The 15,161-nt window shown below is 42.8% G+C and overlaps 2 protein-coding genes and 1 pseudogene across 2 annotated transcripts; all 3 read right to left on the reverse strand.

The window, feature by feature from the left end:
* Nucleotides 1-516: 516 nt before the first annotated feature.
* LOC146982171 (uncharacterized) lies at nt 517-4,814 on the reverse strand. Its single transcript, XM_085788235.1, has 2 exons — nt 4,574-4,814; nt 517-1,595 (listed from the first exon to the last, which is right to left on the reverse strand). The coding sequence occupies exon 2, from the start codon at nt 1,580-1,582 to the stop codon at nt 917-919; it is 666 nt and encodes a 221-aa protein (XP_085644361.1). The 5' UTR covers nt 1,583-1,595; nt 4,574-4,814; the 3' UTR covers nt 517-916.
* Nucleotides 4,815-8,803: 3,989 nt separating this feature from the next.
* On the reverse strand, nt 8,804-10,150 carry LOC146982172 (uncharacterized). Its single transcript, XM_085788265.1, has one exon. It carries the CDS (start codon nt 10,148-10,150, stop codon nt 8,804-8,806), a length of 1,347 nt encoding a protein of 448 aa, XP_085644391.1.
* Nucleotides 10,151-10,938: 788 nt separating this feature from the next.
* On the reverse strand, nt 10,939-13,225 carry LOC146982173 (WD repeat-containing protein on Y chromosome-like; annotated as a pseudogene).
* Nucleotides 13,226-15,161: the final 1,936 nt, after the last annotated feature.

Consider the following 15,161-nt stretch of genomic DNA (forward strand, 5'->3'; position numbering starts at 1 on the left):
TACTACTACTACTAGATGATATAGCCTGATTCACTGTAGCATGAACCTTTTACATTCACTATACATTTCACCTGAAACTTTTGCGAGTAGTCTTTAAATATATATATATTTAAAGTTTTTATTCCTACTCTCTGAGTTTTGTTGGCTGATTCCTTCTCTTCCTTGCATGTTGGCGCCTCCAGCTGTTGATAAGTGGAATAGCATAGCTCTGGCTATCTGGAAGAGCTGGGTGCCAACACTGCATTGCACGCTTGCATGAGTCCCCCCTCCCAAGGGAAAAGAGTACTACATAGTGCTGCAAGAGGTTAAACGCTTACGTATCTCTAAATGCAGACCCAGGCTGGATCCAGACTGCATCTGCAATACAGCTACTGGAACACGCAGTCAAACCTGAACATATCTAAAGATCTCTGGATCGAGGCCAGTACTTCATAACTAAACAAATAATCTAATAATCTAATAACTACACACAGGATCTTATTTTTTAGGATTCCTTTATTTGACATTAGCACCTGATCATTCAAGATCTTCTATGTTATTATCACAAAGCCTGTCATTACAACATGCATTTTTAGTATGAAAACTTCATCACAGATGTCAGAGATATGTTTGTTAAGCTTGAAAATGATATTTTTTTTAACCCACGCAGTCACATTCTGTAAATGCAAATCCAACAACAACACTTGCACATTTCATATTCTCATAAATTGTTGGTTTTACTAAAACACATTACTGGCTGGTATTTCAGACAAAAATAATAAATACTGCTCTGTAAAATCGCTGCCAGGAAATGGATGGAATTAAAAAAAAAAAAAAAAGGCTCAAGGCTCAGCACGTTTCACCAGAGGTTTCTTTGGATGGATGGCTTCACAGTCCTGATTCTTGGCAGCTGTTGAACCCGTGACCTCCTGCAGGGTCATAAGATGATGCAGTGACAGCAGCGTTTCTCTTCATGTGTGATGATGATCTGAACTTCCTCAGCAGGCGGAGGAGCTTCAGGAACCGGAGACTCGTCCTTACTCTCTGACAGCGAGCCACTGGAGGTGGACAGCAGCCTCCCACACACCAGCTCGGCTGCTTTTCCATCCATGACCGACAAGTCTGTGACCGTTTTCTCCCTCAGCGACATGTCTCCATCATCGTCGTCGTCGATGAGCACAAACTCTTTGAGGTAAGGCATCCCCATCCCGTGGAGACTGTGGTTCTCCGTGGAGTCCTCCATCACGTGGGCGTCAATGTAAGTGAGAGTGGAGGTCTCTGTCAGCGTCTCATGTGGGTCTGTGGAGTTGTCCTCCGGCCCCGAGTAGGCCTGGCTGCTGGAGTCCATGGTCCATGTGGAGTTCCTGTTCAGGCTCTCCTCCTTCTTCACACCGGACCTCTGCTCTTGACTCTTGGAGACGACGTCTGGCATCTTGCCTGTGACGTCTCTCCGGCCGTGGGCCCCGTTCTCTGTGGCGTGGCCGTTCCCAGGAAACATCTTAAAAGCCACCTTCTGGTAGTCATGGTACACCTGCACGCCGCTGCTCCCTGTAGGAGAAGACAGTGGGATGCTGGCGGTGTCACGCTTTCCTTGCTTCTTCATGTATTTTCACTTGCTGCAGTAAAACAAAACAGAAAGAAAATCTCATGTGAAAGCTTGTTCTTGTCCTGAACTATTACAGGTTAGGAAGATAAAGAAAAGAGAGAGAGTTTCACTTTGGATACTGAGCTCACACCAATCCCTCATGTAGGTTTAAACCATGAAAGATCAGACTAATAATTAAAAGTGAATAGAAAATAGTCTTAATAATGGAAATACTAGTTGAATCTATCAATGACTTCTGTTCTGTCAGCTGCTGTTGCTACAGGCACTTTACACCTGTGAATAAAAATAAATGAGCATATAAAATCTTTGTTTCTGGCATTTAAAATATCCTAAAGGTGAACTATACAAGTCTTGTCACCTTGCTGCTGTATTGCTAACCTTCCTCCCGGCCATGCCCAATTGTTTTTAATGAAGCCGGCGAGAAAGCAATCCATGGAGCGCTGAATAACATTATATAGCTATCAAATACGATGTTATGATGTGTATATTTGTGTAGTCTTATCTGTTATAAACAGGAAATTATGGGTTATGGGGGGCGTTTGTGTTGTGGTGTCGCTGAGACGAGAGCTGGGAAATAATCCTGAATATTTCCTCTTTAACATCTGTCAGCTGGTTTGTCTGGTTGTCATGTGACTCTTCCTCCAGTGTCACCATGAGGTTAACATTTGTTGTTGTGCAGTCCAGAGTTTTCACAACTATTATAAATAGTTGCCATGGCATTTCCATGCACAAATTCATGTGATTTCTACACCTACAGTATAATTTGGCATCACACTGTAGCCACCAGGTCGCACTTTGCTTTTCGGCCAAAAACCAATGACATGCCCCTGATCCTCAGCGGGATCCAGAACACCTGATGAGTGCTTACTGTCACAGTCTCTGTCTGCTACTGGAAGGATGATATTTGATGTTTTGATGAAGGCATGCAGGAGCTGTTGCTCATAAACCTCCCTGAGGAGTACAGCTGCTTTGACATATTTTGATTTTTCTCGTCATCAAACCATCCAGTGAGTTCTGCGTTTTCCTTAACATTTTACCTGCCACAGCATTGTTGTTGTGCCATTACTGATTACATACTGTACACTGTGACAGACACTATAAACTACATAACCCATTAGAACCCACTGAAGACAATCATGGAGGGGTTTGTGGTTGTTTTTAAATCATTGTGTGTCTCTACATAGTCATGCATTATGCATATTTGTTTTAATTTTGCATTCCTTTATAGTTGTTTTGTGAGTCTTATAATGTCTCTTCGTCATTGTAAAATGACAAGTTGTATAATGTCTCTTTGTTGTCTTAGAATGTGTCTGCTGGTAATATAATGTCTTCTTTTGAATGTGTAGTATCTCTTTGCAGCCATGCCATGTCTCTATAATCCTACTGTATCATGTTTCATTGAGTCTCTTCACTTTCAAGTCTTTCTCGTTCTGTAATGTATCTTTGTTGTCAGATCATCTCTTTCTTGTCTTTCTAGTCTTACTCTAGACCTGTGATTTCTCTTTGTAGCTCTTTGTTATCATTTTGCATTGCATTGTGGTGACTTATGGTTTATTTGACAGCCACATATTACTTCTAACAGAGGCCCTGGACCCATAGGCTCCAGGAAATGTGCCTTGTAGGGCCATTCAGAAGTCCCTCCTCCATCATAATGCAGTACTTATATCATTCACATCTCTTACAAACATGGCAACCAGGGCAGGTAATAGTAAATGTAGAGGAGTAGTTTTATGAACAGTAGTGGACCAGTAAGAGAGAACAAACTGTCATTTAGTATTGGTCTGTCTGAATAAATAAATGAAGCTGGTACTCTTAAAAGAAGCAGAAAATAACTTAAATTCCCTGAGGATCGGCTCTTTGAAAAAAAGAAACAGATGAACTCCTCTAAAGTGCTTCACTCAAAGATGGCGTGTACACACACACACACACACACACACACACACACACACACACACACACACACACACACACACACACACACACACACACACACACACACACACACACACACACACACACCCCTCCCATCCCATCCCCACACAGAAGCAGCATTTCAGATGAAGAGAAGAACGCATCACTTGTCAAACCACAGCTCACACTCAGTTTCAGGTGCTTTAAAAGTACACAGAGTAAAAATGAGCATCAGACAGAGCTGCAGTAAGAAAGACGCTTATCAGTTTGATGTTACACTTTAAAAGAGCACATTTGACATATACAGTATATCAGGACATATTCTTATATTATAGCATAAGGTTCGCCACGAGAAGTGTTTCCATTTGAAGTCTTTACATGCTAAATGCACTGTGCTCTGTATAGGCGCTTCACAGACTGACCCTCTTACACTCCACTGATTCATATGCATGACAGAATCGGGACTCTATAAATGAATAATAGCGGCAATGTACACGTTCAAGTGACTGTCAGTGTGCTCCGCTCTGGCTTGTGGTGGCGACTGAACAACAATAGATGAAAAATAGATTGGATTTAAACACACTCACTGCATTAGTGCTTTGGTTTGCGGCTGGTTTTGCTTCAGTAGTGACTAGAAGAAGCTGACAACAGCTTTTACTGTGGCAGAAGGAGCTTATCCTGGGAGGACAAGGAGAATTTACACTATAATTATGTTATCTCATGTACTTATAGTTGACCTCAAACTGGATTTCTTCAGAGAATGTGTGTCACCTCTAGCTTGAATGTCTAGAATTAACCCTGTGTTAAAGGCCCAACGTCCAGCTCAGTATAAATAACTTTATAGCCAACTGCAGTTTGAGGTATTTCATTTTGTCCTGCGACAGAAAATTTATAGAGCCAGTGAGTGTGACCGGTCCCAGCAGGACTATAACAGAGTTACGCAGCAAAGTCACACTGTCCCATACACTAAATGGACTAGATTTCAATCACAGAAGTGCGGTAACGATACACAGTACAGACCATTCATGCAGAAAACTCTATTTTTCCATGTGTAATAATATAAGAAATGATTCTTACCTCAACTCTTCTGCAGCTGAACCCTGCTCCCCTGAAGTCCCTGTGATTAGAATCACATGGCAGATGCAGGATGATCCAGAGCGCGTCCTGCTGATCTCCAGCGCAGCTGCTGAAACTGATTCCTCCTCCACCTGGATGTCTATAAACAGAGAGTCTTCACACACACCCTCCCCTCATCCTGCACAGCTGTACTGTAGAGTGTGTGTGCAGAGAGGCAGTCACAGGACCTTCCACTGATTGTAATTACATCAGCGGTAATGCTCCCCTCCCCTTCAGTTATTTGGGCTTTTGCTGCACTATGTTATTTCTTTTAGGTAATGTCCACATTTAAACACATCTGCACAAGGTATGTGAGAAGTAAAGGCAGGAGAGCAAAAAGATAACATTACAGAGAAATACACTCTGACATTGGTAGATATGGTAGCTACCAAAAAATAGATCAGCTCATCCTCTCCATTTTTACCAAATCTTTCTTTCTTTTTTTCTTTTTTTTTAAATTTTACTGCAAATGTTTTACGCCATTCTCTACCAAAGTTGAATGAACTAGTGGAGTGGTAATCTTGACTAAACCTGACCTTAAATATTTTTCGGATGAATGTAAAATGTGTGTGAAATGAAAGTGTTCAAAGGGAAAACCACAGATGAAACCTTTGCTCCTTTGTTCTCCTCTCGTACACGCACTGGAAACTATCTCCATGCTTCCTTTTTTTTTTTTTTTTTTTTAAAACATTGCCGTGGTGCAGGGATGCATGAAAAGCCACTTCTCTCAGTCCCATGCACTGAATGTGTTCCAATAAATAATACAGAAGGACAGAGCTGCTCATACATGAAAGCTGCAAACAGGAATATGGGAGGGATCAAATATTGAAAAGTTGTCATGCCCTGTGGGGATGATGTCTGCATTAGCCTTGTATAGTCATGGGGTAGACATGGCATCTGACAAAGTGTTCATGTACAGTACAGCTATGAAACCAACAGCACAAAGTCCTGTTGATAAAACAAAACAAAAATAATTTCCTTCAACTGTAGCTAGAAAACATGACCTTCAATATTTTGATGAGATATGTTAGGAGTCATACCTGCTCCGGGTAGTCTAAGCTGTGGGTAATGTACAAGACACTTTTCCTATTATAATAAGTGTATGTGTGGTTGGCAGCAATGTGGCACAGGGGGAAAAGCACAGGTTTCAGGCTCCTTGTGTTGCTTCTGGTCCAAAAATGTGTCCTGGACCCAACTCTGGCCAACGTCCTCCAACATATGAGCAGAACCCAGCTCCTATCATCCAGTATTGACTGATTTTTGTGTGTGCATGTGCACCAGAATTGGTCCAGATTTGGAAGGAGCATCTGACATTCATGCTATATATGGGCCAGATTCAGGTCATGGAACTGGGCCAGACAACAAGCATCTAGTCCAGATTTATTTTCCTATGTGGACTATCACACTGCCAGGGCTCACTGGGACATATGAATAAAATGAAGCCGTTAAGGGTCATAAATAGCACTGGGTTATATGACAAATCAAAATGTCTGCTTTGAGACGGGCCTCTTATGCAAGATGAAGCCACACCAAATTAAACCTAAATGTTAAACATTTACATTTAGATCTGTTTATGGAGCTTTTTTTTTATAAAGGTAGTCTGGAGGTTTTTGCTAAAAAAAAAGAAAAAAATGCTAGACTTATACAAATGAAATCCATCTTAATCATCACCTACTGTATGGGCTTCTATGTGGTGTGATTGTCTGCAGTCACTACTACACAGGTATGTCTTCTTTGCAGTCCTGAAAACTGCGGCTGACTGAAACATTTCATAAAACGAAGGTGTGATGTGAATGCCCTGGTAGACAAAACCTGTAATGGACCATGGAAATGGAAATGAGGGTAATGTGTTAGTTCTTTCTTTCCCACTGGCATAGCCAAAGATTTTGAGAAATTGATTTTGTAACCCGAAACACATCGGAACAGAGTGATTACTTCAACAAGAGTTTCAGGCTCCAATACATAAAGCAAAACATCATCGGCATAGAGAGAAATTTATGTTGGATCTCAGAGTCTTGCCTTATGGCTTTAGAAAGAGGCTCTACTGCAGGAGCAAAAAGGGCGGGGCCAAGAGGGCAGCCCTGATGGGCTTAACTATGATGACCATGTTGAGGCTCAGTCCTCGGTGCAGGCGGCCCCGGTTCGAGTCCCGCGTCGGACGGCCCTTTCCTGCGTGTCATTCCCCCACTCTCTGCCTCCCCATTTCCTGTCTCTCTAGACTGCACTATCAATTAAAGGCAATAAAAGCCCAAAAAATATACTAAAAAAAAAACTATGAAGTGGGAAGTTTTAATAAAATTGAACAGGTATGGCCATTCGACATGGTTGAATGCCTCAGGCTCCTTGTGTTGTTCATGCTGCCCAGACAGCAAAATCAAACTTCTGGTTTGAACTTTTCTGCATTCAATGAAATGACCATGCAATCAATTTCCTGTCTGACAATATTGATAATATGCAGAAGCCTACTAACATTGTAACTCATCTTCTACCTTTGATAAAGCCTGTCTGATCCTCTCTGATAAGAAAAGGTAGAACTTTATAGAGACATAATGCTAGTATTTTGGATATTATTATTTTATTCTTTCTCTTAACTGCTTACAGTTAAGAGAAAAGGATGGCAGGTTTCAAGAAATGTGTCTTAGCAATTGAGAAAAAGTGTAATTCAGTCACTCTTGTTGAATTAATGAATACTTGCTCACAATGTATGTTTTATTTTTTATTTTTATATTATTTGGTGGGAGAACCAAAGCACACAGAGTTAATTGGTATTCTGGTGTATTGATTCCCCCCTTGGTTGAATCTTATTTACTACTAACTTTCAAGGAGAGGAGAGGAAAGGGGAGGAGAGGAGAAAATAGGAGAGGAGAGGACAGGAGAGAAGAGGCGAGGAAAGAGAGGAGAGGAGAGGAGAGGAGAGGAGAGGAGAGGAGAGGAGAGGAGGAGGGGATAGGAGAGGAGAGGAGAGGCGAGGAAAGAGAGGAGAGAAGAGGCGAGGAAAGAGAGGAGAGGAGAGGAGAGGAGAGGAGAGGAGATGAGAGGAGAGGAGAGGAGAGGAGAGGAGATGAGATGAGAGGAGAGGAGAGGAGAGGAGAGGAGAGGAGAGGAGAGGAGAGGAGATGAGATGAGAGGAGAGGAGAGGAGAGGAGAGGAGAGGAGAGGCGAGGAGAGGAGAGGAGAGGAGAGGAGAGGAGAGGATAGGACAGGAGAGGAGAGGAGAGGAGAGGAGAGAAGAGAAGAGGAGAGGAGAAAATAGGAGAGGAAAAAATGGGAGGAGGAGAGGAGAGGAGAGGGCTCCATGTAACCTGATGTGTCCCCCGTCAGTCTAATGCTACGTTCACATGGAGTCTGGCAGACGACAGACGGCAGCTGGATGTCCTGTTGGTGGACGAGAGGACGATGGTAAAACTTGGGGGACCGTGGACGGGAACGGCAAACAGCAATGCCATCCCAAGTTCAAATATTTTAACTTTTGCCGTCTGCCGTGACGGTATCCTCAATCGAACGTGACGTATGAGTATGTTGACGTTTCCATAGCAACATGGTGACGCCTCTTGCCGATGAGAGGAGAAAATAGGAGAGGAGAGGACAGGACAGGACAGGACAAGAGAGGAGAGACGAGGCGAGGTGAGGAGAGGAGAGGAGAAAATAGTAGAGGAGAGGCGAGGAGAGAAGAAAATAGGAGAGGAGAGGAGAGGACAGGACAGGAGAGGGGAGGAGAGGAGAGGAGAGGAGAGGAGAGGGGAGAGGAGAGGAGAGGAGAGGAGAGGAGAGGAGAGGAGAGGAGAGGAGAGGAGAGGGCTCCATGTAACCTGATGTGTCCCCCAGCAGAGTCCGGCAGCCGGATGTCCTGTTAGTGGACGAGAGGACGACGGTAAAACTTGGGAGAGCACGGCAAAAAATACTGTGGACGGGAACGGCAAACAGCAATGCCGTCCCGAGTTCAAATATTTTAACTTTTGCCGTCTGCCGCGACAGTATCCTCAATCGAACGTGACGTATGAGTACGAGTATGTTGACATTGCCATAGCAACATGGTGACGCCTCTTGCCGTTGTGCCGTGCCGTCTGACCGTTTGTTTTTTACCGTTCCGTCCAGCGGCATTTGCTGTTTACCGGCTGCAGGACTCCATGTGAACGTAGCATAAGCCTATAGCAGTGTAAAACCCAATTACAAGGGAGGAACAAGGGTGTATTAATCGCCTCCCTGTTTGAATCTTACTTGCTTCTTAATTGTGTTGTTAGTGGGGCTTGTGATAAGCGGGGTCTGAGGTGGATGTGGCTTAATCTGAGTCTGGCTTTCTGCTAGCTGAAACTTTTCAGATCGAACTGGTAAGCGTAAAAGACGTCTTGTGCGTTCAGATGCCTGCTTTACTGTAAGAGCTGATGTCTGTGTGTTCAGTGAGCGCTTCGTTGTCTCAGTGCAACCTGTAGTAAGTCGGGTCCGAGGTTGATGTGGCTTAATCTGAGTCTGGCCGTCTGCTGGCTGAGACTTTTCAGATCGAGTTGGTAAGCGTAAAAGACGTCTTGTGCGTTCGGATGCCTGCTTTACTGTAAGAGCCGATGTCTGTGTGTGCAGTGAGCTCTTCGCTGCCTCAGTGCAACCTGTGGAGGGTTGGGTCTGAGGTGGATTTGGCTTAATCTGAGTCTGGCTTTCCGCAGGCTGAGAATTTTCAGATCGAGTTGGTAAGCGTAAAAGACGTCTTGTGCGTTCGGATGCCTGCTTTACTGTAAGAGCTGATGTCTGTGTGTTCAGTGAGCGCTTCGTTGTCTCAGTGCAACCTGTATTAAGTCGGGTCTGAGGTTGATGTGGCTTAATCTGAGTCTGGCCGTCTGCTGGCTGAGACTTTTCAGATCGAACTGGTAAGCGTAAAAGACGTCTTGTGCGTTCAGATGCCTGCTTTACTGTAAGAGCCAATGTTTGTGTGTTCAGTGAGCTCTTTTCTGCCTCAGTGCAACCCGTGGAGGGTTGGGCCTGAGGTTGATGTGGCTCAAACTGAGTCTGGCTTTCTGCAGGCTGAGACTTTTCAGATGTGGCTGGTAAGCGTAAAAGACGTCTTGTGCGTTCAGATGCCTGCTTTACTGTAAGAGCTGATGTCTGTGTGTTCAGTGAGCGCTTCGTTGTCTCAGTGCAATCTGTATTAAGTCGGGTCTGAGGTTGATGTGGCTTAATCTGAGTCTGGCCGTCTGCTGGCTGAGACTTTTCAGATCGAGTTGGTAAGCGTAAAAGACGTCTTGTGCGTTCAGATGCCTGCTTTTTTGTAACAGCCGACTTCTGTGTGTTCAGTGAGCTCTTCGCTGCCTCAGTACAACCTGTGGAGGGTTGGGTCTGAGGTTGATGTGGCTCAAACTGAGTCTGGCTGTTGGTGGGCTCAGCCTTTGTATCTTCTTTGTTCTTTCTTTCCTCACTACAGTCTGCTGTGTGTCGGGGTGGAGATGGCTGTGGCTGGAGTGGTTCATGAGGGAACTGTGGAGCTCTTGGACGAGGTGGAAAAGTGCGTCTGAGCGTAGGCAGGCCATATTTGTCTTTATGCCAGGTCATTTCTGGGTAAACGGAGTGCTTGTTGGGAGGATCTTTGACTGGGGAAAATTTTGGCTTCTTATTAGCCTGGTAACGTGGTAAATGAACTTTTTGAGAGCTGCGTGATGAATATGGTTCCTTAGGTTTTTGCTGGTCCCTGCTGTTTAAGCTGTTGGAATACTTGTTCAAATTAATCAGACATTTATTTACCTGCCTCTCTAAGGCAAGGATGTTGCGCATTGTTACCGGTTTTTCATCATCATCATCATCGTCGAATGGTTCCTCCTCAAATCCCGTTATTGAGAAAAACTGTCTTGGGCTGAACGGTGATTCTGGTCGAGTGGCAGAGAATAGTAAATGAAGCATTGATTTCTGTTCTTCAGATTTGCCTGATTCATCTTGAGGGTCCTCGTAATCTTCTTCCTCCTCTTCCTCTTGGGTAATTGCTGCAGTACCCCAATGGTCTTTCCCAAAGAGGCCTTTGTTGCAGCCTGTGTTTGTCCATAGCTGGACATTGTTGTCCAAACCTGCAGTTATGATGTCATTACAAAGGGGGTCACAAGCAATACTCACCACCTCTGTGGGACAAGCTTTCCAAGAGCCCAACAGTGGAGGTTGACACACAGATACTTGCCAACCATTTATATCCTCAAATGGCCCTTTGTCTTTCTTCTTTTTAAATCCAAATTCCCGAATGTCCCACAGATAAATCATTCCGGTAGTGTCTCCAACCAGTAGTATCTTCTCACTGATATCCGTTGTCATGGTGGTAATGACTGCATCTTCATCCTGAACTGCCCTGAACTTTGCTAGCAAACCTCCCTTCACCTTAGCAGACCAGGCACAGACGTAGCCCTCTGCACAAGTGAGTATTGTGGCTGTGTTGAAGGTGATCTCCCTGGTCCGCAGACATTTGACAAGAAGACCATTTTTATTCTGGTTTTTCAGAGTGTCCTTGATACTTTTTTGATTCTTCTTAACAGGCAGAATCCCAGTCTTAGCATGGCCATGTTTATATGCCATCATTGTTTGAGGCTTCTCCTTGGTATTTATGAAGTATATAGCCTCTTCAGTCTCAATATTCCAGATAATGACATTTCCATTGCTGGATGCAGTAATCAGCGTGCCTCCATGCACATCCATTGAGGAAATGTCATTTAAATAGCTGTGCTGTAAAAATCTGTGATCATCTCCCTTAGTATCGAGGTTAAAAATCATCTTTGACATCTTCGATGACACAAACATCCTACCGTTAATGCAGACGATGCCTGTCACCTGCTTTGCCACAGCCACCGGAAGCACAGACAGCTCTCTTCCACTGTTAAAGTTCCATAATCTCACTTTCCCATCTTGGGAAATTGTGATTAGTCTGCGCTGTGCTTCGTCAAATGTTATGGCTGTGTGTCCCACTTGCTGATCCACAGTGACCTTAAAGTGTGAGATGGCCTTTCCTGTTAAGATGTCCCACACTGTCACCTCACCATTCTGGCAGACTGAGACAACCTGTTTGAAAATGCTGTGATAGAGTACATCGCACAGGGGCTTGTCATGGGAGGTCAGCATATTTTCAGAACGGTTGGTTCCTCTACCAAGAGTTTTTCCTATGTTTGAATTAGCCAAGATTAACTCGTTGTTATATATGTTATAATACATACTAGTGATACGATCATGTCCCATACCTTGAATCTGGAAACTTTGCCTACATTGCCAATCACCGTCAGACCACACACATACATTCATGTCCTCAGATATACTGATAAATATTTGGTCAATATGATTAAACGTCAAGTGGGTGATGGGTTTGAAATGCTTTTGCACTGCATATTCAAAGCATTTGGTATTGTGCCTAAACCACACCCGCAGAAAGCCACCTACACCACCAGTAAGGAGACGGTCAGCCGAAGGGGAATAGGCAACACATTTGAAAAAGTTTTGATCTCCTTTGCTGTGAAAAGTTTTTACGTCTCTGAGAACTTTTTTCGTTTTGTGAAGATCACTTGGTAACTTAGGGAGCTGGACCACCGCCATAGTCCGGCTTGTACAACCACAGATAGCATATGAGTCAAGAGATGGGATGTATTGGATCTGACTGCATACATCTCTCAAGACGGGGAGTCTGACACACATGTTGCCTTCTGTGTGGGTCCTCAACAAAGTAGAAAGATAAACAGTTGGGTAAGGGTGCAGAGATAATTCCTCAAATGCCGCTGAGCACAAGATCCTAGTTTTAGAAACATTCTGGGAATAAAACACATAGAAATTGCCTTTCGTATCACCAAAGGAAAACAATGCTTTTGTGCCATTGGACCAGTAGTTTGTTACATTTACAACGATGTTGTCCAATATTAGAGAGTGAGAGATGCCCATTTCTGTAGGGATGTCCTGGAAATGATAGAATATCAGTTCCCTGTCAGTAGTGGAGACAGCCACCTCATTGAGCTCATACATGTACACCATGTCAGTAACACGGATTGTCTTCTTGTGCCCATGAGGAAAGGTGTTTTGTTTCGTATATAATGGAACTTTATATGGCTTCTCAAAGCTGTCATTCCAGATGTTGAAGACACCATCTGAGCTAATTGAGAAGTAGTGACCTTCCATGTATTTCCTTATTTTCTTCTTTTTGGATTCCCTGATTTTCCCTTTGGGGTGAAATGCCAGAGCAGCAGTTGTTCTATAGTGACCCACAGGTATCACATTGAAAGCTGAAGGGAAGGGGTCATTTCTACTTTGTTCTGATGCTGTCTGTTTGTCTACCAGGAAATCCAGCAGCTCACCGATGTCCACGTTTAGGTCACAGTTTGCGTCAATCTGCATGTGGAGGACTTGAAGATCTTCAGTATTCACAGAACCATAAATTTCTTTCATTGCTCCAGCAAATTCCTTCATATCCAGCCCTCCAGAGTCATCCGCATCGTACTTTTTAAATACCTGCACAATCTCTGGAATATCTGCAGCAGAAAACATTTTATCTTTTCTTTTACTCTCAGTTATTTTCTCCATGGGAACCTCCTCAGTGAGGTTTTCCGCCATGTTTGTGTATTCCTCCATTATAAAATGTATCTGTTGTCAAAATTCTGTCAACACGTCAAACTCTGGCCAGGAAATGATTTCACATCAAAGAAAATGACACAAAGTGATGTCACACATCTACACCAAACTCAGTGATGATGTCACACCACCTAACGACCACATCAAAGTCACAAAATGATGTCACATCAAAACTAAACGGTGATGTCACACATCCCCTTCCAACCAAACGATGACGTCACACAGCAGTCAGACTATGGGATGTCACATCAAAACCACGATAATGTTGTCACACATCAGTCCCAGTAGGGTTGCAAAATTACAGGAATTTTCAAAATTGGAAACTTTCGATGTATCACCAGGAATATATGGGAATAAATCAGAAATTTACAAAATTGGCCCTTAATAAGTACTAAATAGTAATATTTTACTCAACCTTCATGTTTTTGTTGTTCAGTAAAATAATCAATTGTTCATACAAGAATTAAAACTTGATAAAGTTCTACTCACAAATAAATCTGTTGAAATGTCATGTTTTGAAATTGTATTATTTTGCATGGATGTCTGCTTATGACAAAACAAAATTTACAGTTTGGATATGATACAGTTTGTTTAAATGACCCTCAATTTCCAGTTAATTCCCACAAATTCCCAATTATTCCTATAAATTCCCATAATTCCCATGGAAAGTTTCCAAATTGGAATATTTCCAAAATTCTCCATCTTAAATTATTGAAAAATAATTTAAATTTACTGGAAACCCAAAAGCAGAAATGAAAGCTGCCACTGATCGCCGTCTTGAATATTTATACTGTACTAAGTTACACACTGTTTACAGTAGGTTATGTCTACATCTTTCTTTTATTGGCCACCTTGTAAGGGAGATGCCTATGGCCTTTTCATTTTCCACTTGTCAATACTGAAATTATAATCAATTAATAATCAGCTCTACCTTTTAAATAGGAAATCTTCGCAGAATTAGCAACACAATAAATCCACAAAGTGAACATCAATATTTTATACTCTTACCAAGTAGTTAGAGCTCAACTCTGTACAATAAACATCTCAGTGTTTTGTGTAACAGTCAGTGTACACAGAATAACCAGAACAAGCATTACTCAAATTGTGAAATTGAGAACAATAACAATCTTTCACCATCTTCTTTATTTACTACACAGAACACCAGGATGTTTGCTGTACAGTTGATTAAGAACCTTAGTCGGAGGTTAGTGCTTATAGCTCTGTACAGTGAACAGTGGTGAGAGCTTAGTGATTGACATTACCACAAGTCAATGACTATTGGCGGGGGGGGCTGCCCCTGGTGTGTGTGTGTGTATGTTCTCAACAAATTATATGGTTGCTATTGTGTGCTGGATACTTCGGATGGTTTTCATATCATTGTAATTATGTGGTCTGGCGCCCCCGTGCGACCGTTCCAAGGCATTATTTTGACCTCAGCCGTTAATCCCTGTAATCCTCTGTGTTGTTTAATTTACCAGTCCATATGAAAACACTAATCATATATTGTTTGTGTATTTGTATTTGTACACTTCAGCAAAACCACATTGGAAGCGTTGCTTTTGCCTAGAAGACATTTATTATTCATTCATTGTCAATACCATTGGTGGCTGGTGCCACATATAGAGTCACCAATCCACCCAGTGTGCATGTTTTTGAACAGTGCATTTCTCTTTGTGTAATTTGTATGACTAAAATCAGTTGAATTAATGTCATCTAATGTCATAAATGTATTTTTTCTGCACAGGTGTAGCTACTGTGAGATGCAAGAACCAACACAGTGAAAACATGAAAACTCCACCCAGGAATCAAACCCAGAACCTTCTTGTTGGGAGGAAAGAGTACTCATCACTGCACCACCTGCTGCCAGTATTAAGGCCGATTTCATGAGAAAGAAGTCACTCTCCTTACCAGTTAAAGTATGAAAGATGGGGCTCTGTGATCCCCAAACTAGCAGCTCTGTTAAGTTTTACCTGATACCAGA

This window comes from Trachurus japonicus, chromosome 9 (assembly GCF_045865225.1).
Source record: "Trachurus japonicus isolate A0001 chromosome 9, Traja_1.0".
NCBI lineage: Eukaryota > Metazoa > Chordata > Actinopteri > Carangiformes > Carangidae > Trachurus > Trachurus japonicus.